The sequence below is a fragment of the Phodopus roborovskii genome, unplaced genomic scaffold (assembly GCF_943737965.1).
Source record: "Phodopus roborovskii unplaced genomic scaffold, PHOROB, whole genome shotgun sequence".
In the NCBI taxonomy this organism is placed as follows: domain Eukaryota; kingdom Metazoa; phylum Chordata; class Mammalia; order Rodentia; family Cricetidae; genus Phodopus; species Phodopus roborovskii.
The window spans coordinates 13,367,145-13,383,958 of NW_026126599.1; the positions used below are offsets into that span (position 1 = coordinate 13,367,145).

The following is a 16,814-nucleotide window of genomic DNA, read 5'->3' on the forward strand; positions in this document are numbered from 1 at the left end:
ATATAGCAGATTCTTGTCTGAGAGAGAGAGGGCATTATTTGAATCCCCTGTAGTTGGAGTGACAGGTGGCAGTGAACTGTCTGACATGGCTACTGTGAACATAACTCGAGTTCTTTGCAAAAACTATGCATGCTCTTAATTACTGAATCATCTCCCCAACACTTTAGATTCTTTATAACTATTTACTATATCTCAGTTTCTCAGACTCCAAGCTCCTCCTACATCTCTACCACTGGAATTTCAAAGCATTTACTATCTTACCTGAACTTGGGCATGGATCCCCCCCCCCTTCCACTCAGTAAGTGACATTTTTTTTTAATGGCTAGGTGATAAAAACCCCAGGCAAGGGTATTTCATATTAGCATTTCAGACACCAGCCCATCCCCCCTCATTTTGCCCTTGTTTTTTGATCTACCTGGGAGACAAAGAGGAACCATTAACCCACTGCCATGAACCTTTATGTTTCATGTCTGACAGCCCAATCCAGAGACAGCCTTTAATCTTATACATCTTCTGTAGGAACTCCTGAAAGAGGAGAAGAGTAGTTGAGATACAGCTGAGTATTTGATTTTCCACCCAGTGTCCCTATAAAGTCTAGATGGGAAGTCCTGTTTGCAATCAGACCCTCTAGGGCACTACACCATGTTCTCCAACATGTGATCAGGAGATCTGAATACTTCCATCTCAGTGCTCTATAAGCAAATCTCTTGCACAGAGAAGTGCACAGATGGCCTCTTGTCACATTTATTTTTACTGCATGTTTCCCCGGCTTGTGAGTTCTGGGCATTTACTCATGACTGACTGAATGTGTGAACTGTGTTCTAGCAATTGGTTAATGGCACAAAGCAGACTTTTCCCTTTAGAAAGCAAGTTATTAAGCACTAACCAACCCATCACTAGACATTATATTTTCAACTCTTGCCCCAAATCTTACACACATGGTCAAGACTTGTTTGGTGTGTGTGTTTGTGTGTGTGTGTGTGTGTGTGTGTGTGTGAGTGTGTGTGTGTGTGTGTGGTATTTGTGGTGTCCCAATTCATAACCCTCTTCTCTTCCATTTCCCCTTGAAAGTCTATATGGCCATCTACCTTCAACTGTTTATCATTTAATAAAATGCAGCCCCCCATCTGTATTATATACCCTCCCTCCAAGGCTCAGGAATTATCAAGGAAAAGAGGAAAAGATTGTAAAAGCCAGAGGTAGTGGACATCTGAGGTGAAATAGACAGGGCAATTGCACACTTAAACTCACAGTGGCTGCACAAGATCAAGCCAGCCAAACTTTCAGCCTAGACAGGAGAGAGGCTCATAGAGTCCCACCCTTAGCTAAAGGATATTGGCAACTGATGGCTTTTAAGGAGAGAAAGCCAGTGTTTTCAGACATGTAGCTCCTGAGAGGCTGCAGTCTTATACCCATGCACATGTAGCCTATACTAAAGGGACTCCATGAGTTTAGAAAAGGGAAGTCCATGGAATTGGAAGGAAAAGTTATTGGGACAATAAGAAAAGAATTGGAACAGGGATAATAGGAGTAGGTTTAGTCAAGAAACATGATATGATGAATGAAGTCTGTAACAACAAAAAGATGTATGTCCCACTCCAGAATCAGGCATACCTGTTCCTCGTAACTTTCAATGATGACTAGTTGGGCCCCTACTTCTTGGCAAGCAATGAGGGAATCAGTCCAGTTACGTTTAGTTATGGAGAAGAAGTAGCAGTTTCCATGGAAGACGATCCAGTCCCAAGAGCAGGGACGGCATAGGCTGTCTGTTGGGGAAGGCTAGTTAGAATACACACACACTTTATTGTTTGTATTCCCATATCTGCTTAGCCTTCCAGCCCTCCGGAGTCAGGAACTCCCAAGCATCACAGTGGAGAGACTTTGTCTTCTCCACTTCCCAGGTTCTTCCTCATCCTAAAAGAACCCAGAAGTCCTGGCCCCATCTCATTCACACTAGGAGAAGTAGGAGCTAAGATCTCAGAACAGACTCCAGGAAACGGGCATAATTGGATCCTTATTATATATACTTTCTTGTGTACACTAAAAACACTGTTATCCTGTGTTCCCAATTGACAAGGAATAACATTAAGACTTAAAAAGGTCAAACTCAGCCAAAGTGTTCAACATGAACACCCATTAAGACCCTTGGACAGCCAGCTTCTGATCACACACCGACTCTAGGCTTCAGCTGCATGAGCTTCTGGTAGATCTCCTCCTGATCCTGGGTGCAGGGAACCTTTGGAGCTGTGCCAAGAAAAAGAAAAAAGAAAAAAGAAAGAAAGGAAACTACAACCATAAAACACCTACAGTGTACCATGGTCTATACTGCTTATGTAGGACCAGTGTTTAAGAGCCATCTGTTGTTATGTAACACCTGAGGATGAGTAATGCTGGGCTGGAGAGATGGCTTAGTTGATAACATGCTTGCCCTGTAAGCACAAGGACCCGAATTCAATCTCTCAAAACCCATGTTCTTTTTTAAAAATTTATTTTGGTTAATTAATGTTTTATTTGTTTATTTTTGATACTGACCACAGTTTCCCCTCTCTCCTCTCTTCCCATTCCCTCCTCCCTGACTCCCATCTACCCCCTCCCTATCCACTCCTCCTCTATCTCCATTCAGAGAGGGGCAGGTCTCCCATGGATCTGAACAAAGCATGGCTCATCAAATCTCAGCTCCCTCTCCTTGCATTAAGCCTGGGCAAGGTAATCTAACATGGGGAACAGGTTCTCAAAATCCAGCTAAGTGCCATGGACAAGTACTGATCTCATTACTAGGAACCTTACAGACCAAGCTACACAACTGTCACATACATGGAGAGGGCCTAGGTCAGTCCTATGCAGGCTCCCCAATTGTTCAGAACATGCATTCTAAAGTTCAGGCATGTCTGCTGGTATACAGTGGTAATAAACAGTTCTGAAGATTCAAGAATAGGTGGATCCCTTGGGTTCACTGACCAACCAGACTAGCTTATTTGATGACCTTAGAACAAATAAGAGGCCATTTCTCAAGATGGGAAGAATCTGAAGAATGACCACGGAGGCTGTTCCTCAGCAACTACATACATGCACACACCTGTATGTTCATCCAGGAGGTGCATGTGCATACACACATACACACACACACACACATACACCCACACACATCACAGAGAGAGGGAGAGTGTCTTGCCACTCAGAAAAGACTGAATTACAAGGGCAAGTGGAGTGAAGACCCTCTCTTGTTTCTCCTCCATTTTCCCTGCTGTGTAGGTTGGAGGAGTCCTGAGACATGCTTAGAAGTCACAGAAGGACCAGGTTCTTGCCTCCCTCCTAGATCTGGTTGCTCCTGCAAAGAGATCAGCATTAAGATCCCAAGTACTCAAAGCCATCTGACCTTGGAGAAGGAATGCCACAAGGACCCCGGAGCAGAGGATGAGGAAAAGCAGCTGTAGCACTAGGGGGACCAGGCCATGTCTTGCACATCCTGTGAAAGAGAAGAATGTGGTTCAGCACACACATGCCCTGCACCAGCTCCGCCCAGGGACACACAGGCCACCAGCATACTCCTGCTCAGACTTTAGGACTCAAGCTTCTAGGTTCCCACAGCCATGAGTCTAGGTTTCAAACTCCCAGGACCCATGAGCACAGAATTTCATCTTCCATTTCATAGGAAAAAATACCCAGGAAGCATCCAGGCCTCCTGAGCTCCTCTCTGTGCAGTGACTGCAGAACTATTTGATCCAGAAATTATTGGAACCTATAGCATGGCACTGGGTTCATGCTCTCATCATCATCTTCTCATCTGCTTACATCACTGGAGAAAAATTAAGAGCCTGGTCAGGTTGCTTTTGGTTGCTTGCTAGGAACTGATGGTAAGAACAATGGCTGAAGAGACCACACAGGACATGGAAAAATCAAATTGACACTGGTCTGAAAATCTCTTCCTGCTGACTAGCTTATATAATCCTGGAAGGTGCTGTGCAGACTTCTGGGGTAGACTTCAGGGTCCAGTGGATGGCCTCAAACCATGTGCATATAGGCAACACTAATTGGTCCCTGTGGGTGTTTTTAAAAAAGGACATGAAAGTGGAAGGGGGCAGTGGGGGGTCCAGAAGAAGTGGAGGGGGATAGAGGGATAAATATGATCAAAATTCTATACATGTATGAAATTATCCAAGAATTAATGAAAATATGTTTTTAAAAAGAGCCTTGGCATGATAAAACAGAGACATTTGCCTCTTGAGCTTTGAAAGGTCCGGTGAAGCTTCACCTAGGGACCTAGCTGTTTCAACCTTACTTCCTTGGAGCTCCTCATTGTGATATCATGATCCTAATTCCTGTTAGAGCAATGTGTTTATTTGCCTTGCTGTATCCCTCACTTCCTGAATGCACTCCCACTCAGAAAGGGTAATGGGGATGTGGCATAGCCGGGGTGGGCAAGTATAGGGCTAGTTTACCGATCCTGGACCCTGGATGGTTTGAGCTACACACACCCGTTTTCATACAAAGCAGAACTTTTCTCTGTCTTAGCAGCTGCCCACTTGTGGTTAGCTAGTGGTCAAGCATGTTCTAGAATACATATTGGAACTAGAAGGAAGTAAGACAGTTCAGCCTGATTCAATTTTAGATGCATGTCCATTAAGGCAACCTCTGCTCTCTGAGCACACTTTTAGAAGAAAATTCTATTTTTCACTTTATTCCTAGGCATGAGAGGGCATAGATAATATCATCTATGAATCTAGAATCATGGCATGTATGACCCAAGCCTGTGCAGAAGATCCATTTCAATCTGTCAATTGGGAGTTTCACAGATGAGAAACAAATCCAAACTCTGTTCCCATGTTGTAGAACACAGTCTGCTGGGCAAAAAAGCAACTATGCTAGTAGTCACAGCACTCAGGAGGCAGAGACAGGTAGAGCTCTGTGACTTCAAGACCAACCTGGTCTGAATATTTAGTTCCAGGATAACCAGGACAACATAGAGAGACCCTGTTAAAAACAAAACAAAACAAAACACATCCACAAAAAAAAAAAAACCCAAAAAACAAAACTGTCACCATCTTCATCAAATCAGTTGTACCTATTATAAGATTCTATCAAGATGGGGGTTGTTGACCATTGGCATTCTCTCGTGGGAGATAAGATATGTCTCATCCAAGATTCCAGCAGCTAACTCCTCCTAGCCAGCCATGAAATTATAACCCAATTTCACACTGCCTTGGGGGCTCTCAGGACTTTCTTGAGTGTGTAGGTTGAGTGGGGTTAATTGTAAAGGTTTCCACCTGTGATGTTATGGAAAAGCTGTCAACCAAGCTATATGAAGACTTTCAGTGCATCTGGCTGCTGTCACCCATGTTACCCATGCTCTGTAAGTAAATCCAACAAGATCATTGGATTCCAAGGGGGAAATTGCAGTGGAACAGTTCTTTGAGTTTTGGTTGTGACCTTATGAGGAGGGTGTTTTTGTCTCCCAGGAGAGGGATTCTCACAACACCTTGGGGTCTATCTCCTTCTCATCCAGGACACATAAATGGAAACCCAGAGATGTAACCCTGGGCTTTTGAGTAATCTCCCTGAAGCTCACCGATGCTTTGCATTGTAATTTCCTTGTACTTCTCCTTCTGAATGTTTTCTTTTACTAATTTTTGCACACTATTCTCCAATACTTTGAACAAGATGTCTAGAACCTAGGTTAGATCTAGTCTAAGTCCAGTGATGGTGGCATACACCTTTATCCCAACACTCAACAGGCAAAGGCAGAGGCAGGTGGGTCTCTGTGAGTTCAAGGCTGGCCTAGACTACAGAGTGAGTTCCAGGACAGCCAGGGCCATACAAAGAAACATTGTCTTGAAAAACAGAGCAAAAACAAAGCAGAAAAGAAAAATACAGATACAGGTAATATACTGGACCAATGTTATAAAAGAGACTGCCCTCATCTAATACCTGTTGGAAACAGAAGCAAACACCCATACCTAAACACTGAGTCGAACTAGAATCCAGATGCAGAGGGAGAGGACAAGACCATGCGGCAGAAACACATACAGACAGCTGATCTAAACAAGGAGGAACTAACAGGCCCCCAGACTGATACTGGGAATCCAGCATGGGATTGACTCAGGCCCCCCTGAATATGGGTCTCAGCCAGAAGGACTGAACAGTCTAAGGGACCTCAGACAGTGGAACCAGGATGTATTCCTGGTGCACAAAAGGACCTTGGGGACACATCCCCCATGGAGGGATACTGCCTTAACCTAGAGACAGGAGAGAAACCCTAGTCCCTACTTCAAATGACCTGACAGATCTACATGACCCCAACTGGATGGCATTCCCCTACATGTGGAATTGGGGTTGGGGGATGGGAGGGGAGGGTGGTCAGGGTGCATGTGAGAGGGCAGAGAGGGTAAAAGGGAGGGAGGGAGGGAGGGAGAGATGGAAGAAGGGAGGGAAAAGGAACTGGGATCGACATGTAAAATAATAAATTAAATAAAAAAATTAAATTAAAAAAATTTGAACCCCCCAAAAGATTTGATTTTTGTGTGTTCAAAATTATACTTGCAATTTACTATTTTTGTACTTGTTCAAGTAATAAATATAAATTCCTAAAATAAAGCAGTTACATTAAATAATGTGTACGATGGTGGACATATTAAAAAAAGAGATCTAGGTAACCATTTTGTTTCCCCCCCAAAAAAACCCAAAAAATTAAATGTGTGTAAGCACAATAACTACTAAAAGATTCCAAATAATCCAAGATTTCAGAAATAAGCTTTAGAAAGCTACGTAGTAGATGTTTGGGGATTTCTAGTGAAATATTTTGAAATATTTACATATAAATTTTGATTTATATTTAAATGAAAAAATTGACATATATGGACACTGGGTTTTATTCAACAATGCAGAGGAATGAATGTATGTCATTTTCAGGAAAATGTATGAAATTATTATATTAAGCAAAATAACCCAGATTGAGAGAAACAAGTATTACAGGTTTTCTCTCATATTATCTATCCATCTGTGTGCTATCTATCTATCTGTCTGTCTGTCTGTCTGTCTGTCTATATAATCTATCACCTGCCTGTATATTAGCTATCTACCTGAAAATCTGATAGTAGGAGGGAAATTATATATAAAATGGAGGAAGGGAATTGAGTGTGATGCCTTTAGTCCCATCATTCAGGAGGCAGAAGCAGGGAGATCTCTGAGTTCAAAGATAGCCTGGTCTACAAAGCAAGTTCCAAGACAGTCAGTAATACACATAAAAATCCTGTCACAAAAAAAATGTTGGAGGAAGAGGATGACAAAAAAGGATGATAGATACAAGGATGATTCCAACTAACAATCTGAGCAATAGTGAAAAAGCTACCTTAAATGCCCTTCCCTGATAATGAGATTGATAACTAACTTATATGCCATCATAGAGCTCTCATCTAGTAGTTGATGGAAACAGACGCAGATACCCACAACTAAATACTGAGCTGAACTCCTGGCATCCAGTTGCAGAGAGGGAGGAGTGATAAGAAAAGGTGTCAAGACCAGACTACAGAAACTCACAGAGGCAGTTGACCTGAACAAGGGGGAGAACCCCCAGACTGATAGTTGGAAAACCAGCATTGTACCCCTGAACCCCTGAACATGGATCTCAGTTAGAAGGCCTGGGCAGTCTAAGGGACCTCTGACAGTGGAACCAAGATGTATCCCTGGTGCACAAAAGGACTTTGGGGGCACATTCCCCATGGAGGGATACTCCCTTAGCATAGAGATAGAAGGGAGTAGTCCCTATTCCAAATGACTTGATTGATTTTGATGATCCCTCCTGGAAGGCATCACCCTCCCTGTGGAAGGGGGGAATGGGCTGGGAGGGAGAGAGGGAGAGGGAACTGGGATTGATATGAAAAATAAGAAAAATTATATATATATGTATATATATATATATATATATATATGAAAGGATGATAGAAACAACAACAAAAAACACAAGAAAGGAAAATATCACATGATATGCTCTTCTTCATGGAACACATATATGTATATACTATAAAACAGAAATGAAAGTGTTGTGGGGTATACATTCTTTAGTATGTAGTGAAACAGAGAGAGTGACAAGGTGGCAAATATTAGAAAAATCCAATACTATACATGCAGAAAAAGTCATAAAGAAATTCACTATATTTTACATTTTCTAAAACAATTTATAAAAACTGAAAAGAACTTCAGAGTTAAGATCCTCCCTTGCCAGGGAACCCATAGAAAACTGCAGTACCACCAGACACTCCCCGCCTCAAGGAGAATTCAGGAATCTTTGTCCCATCTATTCCAAAATGAGGACTGTAAAGACTTTATAACTCTGAAGAAATCCAGATTGTCTCTATGTATGGATACCTGTAAACATGTGTCATTGACAATGTTACCCCATGTCTCTATCTCACAATTGAAACAAGTAAAGCACATTGGAGGCCAGGGACACATGTGAGCACACCACAGAGGTGTCTGCACTGGAGGCCAGGGACATCAACAGGCACTTGGGGAGTTGGTTTTCAGTCACTTACTGATTTCAGCTTTCACCTCTGTTATTTCACTATAGATTGGCTGCTGGGAACAGGACATATCTGTGGCAAGAAATTAAGAAGTTAATGTTTATCTCTGGAGAACTGGTAGTGAAAACACGATGCATACATAGTGAAATTCAACAGCAATGCAAATTACAGAAAGCCTACAAACTCAGGGAAATTGAATGATACTCAATTGAATCACCCCTGAGTGAAGGTTGATTCATTTCTTTATCTACTCCTCTGGGTCAAGGAAGAAATAAAGAAAGAAATTAGAGTCTTTGTAGAATTCAATGAAAATGAATGCACAGCAAACCCACATTTATAGGACACTTTGAAAGCAGTGCTTAGAGGAAAGTCATATCACTAAGTGCCTGCAGGAAGAAACCGGAGAACTCCCACACTAGTAGCTTAACAGCTTACCTGAAATCTCTAGAACAAAAAGAAGCAAACTCACCCAGGAGGAGTAGAGCCCAGGAAATAATCAAATTGAGGGCTGAAATTGATAAAAATAGAAACAAAGAGAACAATACAAAGAATTAATGAAAGTAGTTGGTTTTTCAAAAAAAAAAAAAAAAAAAAAAAAAGCAACAAGATAGATAAACCCTTATCCGAACTAACCAAAAGGCAGAGGGCGAGAACATCCAAATTAACAAACTTGGAAATGAAAAGGGGGACATAACAACAGACACTGAGGAAATCCAGAGAATCAGAGAATCATCAGGTCATACTTCAAAAACCTGTACTCCACAAAATTGGAAAATTTAAAGACAATGGACAATTTTCTGGGTAAGTATCACATACCAAAATTAAATCAAGAACAGAAAAACAGTTTAAGTAGACCTATAATCCCTAAAGAAATAGAAACAGTCATCAAAAGTCTCCCAATCAAAAGGGGGGAAAAGCCCAGAGTCAGATGGTTTCAGTGTAGATATTCAAAGAAGAGCTAATACCAATAATCCTCAAATTGTTCCACACAATAGAAACAGAAGGGACATTGCCAGACTCTTTTTATGAGTTACCCTGGTACCCAAACCACACAGGCTCAACTAAGAAAGCAAATTACACACCAATCTCCCTCATGAACACTGATGAAAAATTACTCAATAAAATACTAGCAAATGAAATCCAAGAACACATTAGAAAAATCATCCACCATGATCAAGGAGGTTTCATCCCAGAGATGCAGGAATGGTTCAACATAAGAAAATCTGTCAGTGTAATCCACCACTTAAACAAACTGAAAAAAAAAAAAACACATGATCATCTCATGATAAAAGTCTTGGAAAGAGCAGGGATTCAAGGAACATACCTAATACATACATAATAAAGGAAATGTACAGCAAACCAACAGCCAACATCAAACTTAATGGAGAGAAACTCAAAGCAATTACACTTGAATCAGGAACAAGACAAGGCTGTCCACTATGCCCATATCTCTTCTATATAGTACTTGAAGTTCTAGCTAGAGCAGTAAGACAACAAAAGGAGATCAAGGGGATACAAAGCAAAGGAAGAAGTCAAACTTTCATTATATGCAGATGATGTGATAGTTTACATAAATGACCTGAAAAATTCTACTAGGGAACTCCTACAGCTGACAAACACCTTCAGTAATGTGACAAGATACAAGATTAACTAAAAAAAGATCAGTAACCCTCCTATATATAAATGAATAATGAGCTGAGAAAGAAATCAGAGAAACATCACCCTGCACAATAGCCACAAACAATATAAAATAGCTTGGAGTAACTCTGCTCAAACAAGTGAAAGACCTGTATGACAAGAACTTCACATCTTTAAAGAAAGAAATTAAGAAGATACCAGAAAATGGAAATATCTCCCATGCTCTTGGATAGGTAGGATCAACAACATAGTAATCTTACCAAAAGAAATCTACAGATTCAATGCAATCCTCATCAAAATCCCAGCAAAACTCTTCACAGACCTCAAAAGGACAATGCTCAACTTCATATGGAAAAATAAAAAACCCAGTATAGACAAAACAATCCTTTACAATAAAGGAACCTCCTGAGGCATCACCATCCCTGACTTCAAGCCTTACTATAGAGTAATAGTAATGAAAGCAGCTTGGTATTGGTATAAAAACAGACGGGACCAATGGAATTGAATTAAAGACCCTGATAGTAATTCACACACCTATGAACACCTACTTTTTTTTTCACAAAGAAACTTAAATTATATAATGGAAAAAGAAAGCATCTTCAACAAATTGTGCCCTCATAAACTGAATGTTGACATGTAGAAGAATGCAAACAGATCCATATCTATTGCCATGTGCAAAACCTAAATTCAAATGGATCAAAGACCTCAACATAAATCCAGCCACAGGGAATCTCTTAGAAGAGAAAGTGGGAAGTAGCCTTGAACGCATTGGCACAGGAGAGCAACTCCTGAACATAACTCCAGTATCACAGAGACTAAGGTTGACAATTAATAAATGGGACCTCCTGAAACTTCTGTAAGGCAAAGGACACTGTCAATAAACAAAATGGCAGCCCACAGAATGGGAAGAGATCTTCACCAACCCCTCATCTGACAGAGGGCTGATCTCCAAAATATATAAAGAACCCAAAAAAACTAGATACCAAAATATCAAATGATCCAATTTAAAAAATACAATACAGATCTAAACAGAGAATTCTCAACAGAGGATTCTCAAATGGTTGAAAGGCACTTATGGAATTGCTTAACATCTTAGCCATCAGGGAAATGCAAATCAAAACAACTTTGAGATACTATCTCACACCTGTCAGAATAGCTAAAATCAAAAACACTAATGAAAGCTTATGCTAGAGAGGATGTGGAGAAAGGGGTACACTCATCCATTGCTGGTGGATGTATGCAAACTCATACAGCCTCTTTGGAAATCCGTATGGTGGTTTCTCAGAAAACTGGGAATCAATCTACCTCAAGACCTAGCAATTTCACTCTTGTATAGCTAAAGGATGCACACTCATACCACAAGGCAGGCAAATGGATGGAACTAGAAGAAACCATCCTGAGTGAGGTAACCCAGACCCAGAAAGACAAATACAGTATGTACTCACTCATAAGTGGATAGTAGACATAAAGGAAAGGATAACCAGGCTACATTTCATGAGCTCAGAGAAGCTAGGAAACAAGGAGGACCCTAAGAGAGACATACATGGATCCCCTCCCCCATGAAGGGGCAATGGGCCAGATCTTCTAAGTAAATTGGTAGCGTGTGGAAAGTGGAAGGGTGGTAGGAGAGAGAGAAGTGGGGAGGAAAAGATGAGGGATCAGGAAGGTGGAGTTCAGGGAAGGACAGAGAGTTGAGAGCAAGGAAAGAGATACTTTGAAAGAGAGAGCCTTTATGTGCTTATGGAGAAATCTGGCGCTAGGGAAATTTCCAGTAATCCACAAGGATGACCCCAGCTAAGAATCTAAGCAATAGTGGACCTAAGGTAGCAATAGGCTGCCTTAAATGTCCTTCCCTTATAATGAGAATACTGACTACCTTAAATGCCATCCTAGAGCCTTCATCCAGTAACTGATGGAAGCAGATGCAGAGATTCACAGCTAAACACTGGACTGAACTCTTGGAGTCAAGTTGTAGAGAGAGAAGTCAAGGGGTCAAGACCATGTTGGGGAAACCCACAGAAACAGCTGACCCAAGCAAGTGGGAGCTCACAGACTCCAGACTGACAGCTGGGGATCCTGGACAAGACTGAACTAGGTCCCTGAATGTGGATGACAGTCGGGGGGCTTGGCAGTTTATGGGGCCACTGGTAATAGAACCTGTAATTATCCCTAGTGCATGAACTGGCATTTTGGAGCCCATTCCCTAAGGAGGGATACAGTGGGGAGAGCCTTGGTCATGCCTCAAGTTATGTGACAGACTTTGATGATTCCCCTTGGGAGGCCTCACCCTCTCTGAGGAGTGGCTAGTGGTAGTGTGGGGAGATGGAAGGGGGACTGGGAGCAAGGGAGGGAGAGCGGAGCTTACTGGGGTTGTTACATAAAATAAGATTGTTTTAAAAATAATAAAAATAAATAAAAAACAGAAGAGAAAGATGAAGTTCGTAAGAAATTAATGATTCTAGAAAATATAATATTTAATGAGGTAATCCAGATTCAGAAAGACAAAACCTGCAGATGTGGACCCTAGCCTGTATTAATATGGCAATGCTAGGAAAGAAGAAAGAAGACGGGGAGGGGCCCAGAGGGAATAAGGGCCAGGGAGAAGATGGAAGAGCAGGATCTATCACATGGTGTGATGTTAGTGTTTAGCTGACAGCCTGACACAACTATAGCTGCCTGGGAAGAGTCTCAGTGGGGAGTTTTCTAGATTGGGTTGGCCTATGACCATGTCTACAGGGAATCAATGTGATCATTAAATGGTCATGGAGGGCCCCGCCTATGGTGGGCTGCAGCACTCCGCCGCTGCGCCCCTGAGCATGTAAGAGTGAAGAAAGCTCTTGGAGCATAAGCAGGACAGCAGCGTGGGGTGTCGATTTCTTCCTGCTCTTGATCAGCCATCTCAAGTTCTGCCTTCGTGACTTGATGCAGCAGTGGACTAAAGCCTGGATTAAATCTTTCCTGCCTCAGGTGCGTTTTGTCAGGGTGGTTATCACAGCCACAGAAATTAAGCTAGAACATAGTTTGTTCAGAAAATGCCACAATGATATCCAATACCTTGTACATTAACGTTTGAAGAAATTATCATTATGAAACACCGAGTGTGTGCCATATCTGTACTGAGTCCCCCAGAACCTGACTTCTGACATAACACCTGTTTAATACCATTTAAACAGGAGAAACCCTAATTTTACAAAAAGCTTTAACATATGCTAAATTAAGCTCTCACTCTGTATAGCTTCTTCCTCTGGTCTTCTACATCAGTCATGTTAGAGACCATGATTAGCCCCTAATATCTACTTTAAAACTAAATTCCAGTTTCAGAACCACCTTCCTCCTGAACTAGATGCCACAGATGTGGTGGGTTAACTCTGACCTTGAAGAAGGAAGTCCAGCAAAAATACACCAAGCAGCTACAGCAAAGGAGAGCAGCCTCAGAACACTTAACCTTTGGGAGAGAAGGATTAGACATTCTAGTTCACCCGAGTTATCGCCAGGGATGACCCGGGCACTAGGCTTTTCCTCGTGGATTCATGGGATGCTGAGAAACCATTGGGGCTTGGGTCTAGATCCCCAGAGTTCCTGTCAATCCTGAAATGCACATCTGCTATGCAAGCGCTCCATGAATGAAGGAGGAAGTAAAGACATGAGAATCCTCAAAAGCTCCTGAGCCTGCTAGCCTGTCATATGCAGCAAGGAATGAGATCCTGTCTCAAAGTGGGAAGGTGAGCACTGGCAAACGTTATCCTGTGACTTCCACTATCGCACTGTAGCCTGTTTGTACCTGCCCTTGCATAAACACACCATAACACCCATGTGTATGCACGTGCGCGCACACACACACACACACACACACACACACACACACACACACTTCTATGTCATAAAATTCAAAGGCCAACCTCCCATCTATCATTTTTCCACCCAGAGTCAATCTCAGTCAGGTGATCTAAGCTTTCACCATCCAGGACCTAGAAGCTCGGTTTTAAATGCTATCTCCTTAGACCCGGGGATTCAGAGGAACAATCCCACAAAAACTCCTACAGTAAACAAACATATGGGAGAAACTTCCCACTCCTCAGCCTCTTATCCCTGCTGTACCTGAAAGTACAGTCCAGACGCTGGCTGGAGCTCAGAGCCTTTAGAGGAAGCTCTGAAGCTGCTGGTCTTCAGCCCCTGCTCTGATTGGAAAGAAGCATTAGTAAGAGCCATGACGAGATCTTAACTGGCCCGGTGGGGTTCCCATCATTTCATCCCACCCTCACCCAGTGGGACCAGCTCCCTCACCCTGACTTTCTTGGAGTTTTTTATGGCCACTCCTGAACAACAGCTTTCAATTGTCACACCCTGTTGCTCAGCCCACAGATCTACTTTCAGGAAGACGAATAAGGAAGTGGGTTCTACACTGAAAGAGATAGAACGGAAGTTGTGCTTCTAACATAGCACGGTACTTACAAATGTTTTAGAAAATTGGTTTGAGAAAAATTCACATCTCTAACAGAAGGAACTACTGCACTTATGGTGTGACCAAGCGGTGAGTTGCTTATAATATTTTCAGTAACTTCTGAAATAAGAGTCTTCGTTGCAGGGAGCTGAGCAATTCCCTGAGTCGTCCATAAATGCCATCTAGTCCAAACCACACTTTGCTTCCTTGGTTTGCCATTGTGCTCATTCACAGTGATTTCTGCTTGATAGACCATTGTTGCTGATAGTTACTTAGTGCATTCCATCTTCAGCCTTGTTTATAGACAATTTCCCCACACTGATAGTTAATCCACTGTCTACTTGTCAGGTAAGGAAAATCAATGCACAGAATGTTAGAATTCAGGATCTCAGCTCTACACCTCCTTCATGGGAAATCTAGCATTTATTTGTTCTTTTCCTTTAAAAAAAGAAAACTTTTATTCATTCCTTGACAATTTCATACATGTATACAATGTATCTTTTTCTATCCACCTCAACTTCCCCTTTTACTTTCCCAATATATACCCCCAAGACATCACCCTCCAACTTTCATATGTTCTTTTCTTTCTTTCTTATAACCTGTTGAAATGGCTGATTCTGCTGGCTTGAACTTGTTCAAGATTTATTGTTATTGTCAGTGTTTGTACCTGGGATGGGGAATGTGGATTAAGAATTGGCAGGTTGAAAAATTATACCTATGAAAGAAAAGACAGAGACACAGAATAGAATCTGGGGAGGGCGCTCCAGTGAATACTGGGTGGACAAGCCCCAGTTTATTAAATACCATTTTTATGCACCCCATTCAAAAGTGGGGAAGGCAAAGAGACTTCCTTACCAAGATACAGAGAGCAAGAAAGAGTAATTACCTTCTCAATACACAAAATATCAGGTAACCACATGCTAAACTAAGTATCCTGTTGTCAAGCAAGATAGACAATAGTCAGACCTTAGGCTAAATATCATGCTGTTAAACTAACATATCTATAAGTTACTTCTTAGGCCAGATATCCTGTTATTTAACCTTGAGAGAACAATAGTAGGTCTGAACTCTCTGACTTCAAATCAAGATGAAGGGAAGCCATTTCTATTGGGCCCCGACAGCTTATGCATGCAGCTATAGTATCTGAGTGCCATGGCCATGCTGTGTCCAGAAGATGACATTCACAGAGTGCCCCCCCGCCAGATTCTGGCTCTTACATTTACTCCTCCCCCTATTCCTCATATGACATTCCTTGAGCTGTGGGATAGTTGATATAGATGTTCCATTTAGGACTGAATTCTCAGCAGTTACTTATTCCCAGCAAATTGACCAGTTACAAGTCTTGGTATTGCTGCCCACCACAGAAAGACACTTTTTATTCAAGGAAGAGAATAGCCCTAACCCATGTGTATAAACATGAATATTTAAAAGGTGCCTTAGCAAAGCAATGGTACTAGGTTCCCCTGCTTGGGAATATGACCTCTTGGGACATGGGCTTTTGACCAGGTTTACAATATCTGGGTGAATTATCTACTGTAGAGATGGTCTCGGATCCAACTAGAAAATAGTTGATTACTCCTGCAACCTTCTGACACTAATGCACTAGTGACAAAATATCACAAGTATTGTGATGTACATGGATAATGTGATTAACACCAAGAGACAAGAACAGTATTATAGCATTTTCCTTAAAAGACCTGCCTTCAATGCTGCCAAAGTGGAAATCAAATTTCAATATGAATTTCAGGGAGGCACATAAGCCATTTTCAAACCATAGCACCTTCCTAATCCACCCCCTTAAATTCATGTCCTTTCCACAAATGCAATCATTCTATGCCAAGGATCCACAAAGACTTGTTCCAGCCCCAACTCAAAAGCCCCAGTGGCCAACTGTGAGCCTATAAAATGAAAACAAAAATTCCCAATTTTAATGGTGATGCTATTATATCTAAATCTACCTGTTTGATGTCCCCCTCCCCTCAGAGAAATACTTGGAAGATGAGAATTTGTTTTTAAAAAATCAGATTTGTTCAATGGATAATAATCAGAGAAGTATTTGTTCTCTGTGTTTGTTAGCTTTCTGTTATTAGGACCAACAGTCTGAGAAAATCATTTATTTTGGCTCATTGTTTGAGTTTCAGTCCATGATTCCATGATACCATGGTTTCTGGCTTGTGATGAAGGAGAACACCATGACTGGGTACATGGGGTGGAGCACA

The 16,814-nt window shown here is 41.7% G+C and overlaps 1 protein-coding gene across 1 annotated transcript; it reads right to left on the reverse strand.

Annotated features, from left to right (window-relative positions):
* Window positions 1-386: 386 nt before the first annotated feature.
* On the reverse strand, window positions 387-8,585 carry LOC127237209 (CD209 antigen-like protein C). The gene is made up of 5 exons (XM_051205320.1): window positions 8,529-8,585; window positions 3,377-3,466; window positions 2,173-2,244; window positions 1,615-1,766; window positions 387-525 (listed from the first exon to the last, which is right to left on the reverse strand). The coding sequence occupies exons 3-5, from the start codon at window positions 2,192-2,194 to the stop codon at window positions 412-414; spliced, it is 288 nt and encodes a 95-aa protein (XP_051061277.1). The 5' UTR covers window positions 2,195-2,244; window positions 3,377-3,466; window positions 8,529-8,585; the 3' UTR covers window positions 387-411.
* Window positions 8,586-16,814: the final 8,229 nt, after the last annotated feature.

Bases quoted from the DNA above. Each gene is read 5' to 3' on its own strand.
- LOC127237209 (XM_051205320.1), bottom strand. From the start codon at position 2,194: ATGCAGCTGAAGCCTAGAGTCG. The intron at 1,767-2,172 runs GTGTGTGATCAG...CTTCCCCAACAG, and splicing joins GCAGCTGAAGCCTAGAGTCG to ACAGCCTATGCCGTCCCTGC. The intron at 526-1,614 runs GTATGCCTGATT...CTCCTCTTTCAG, and splicing joins TTGAAAGTTACGAGGAACAG to GAGTTCCTACAGAAGATGTA.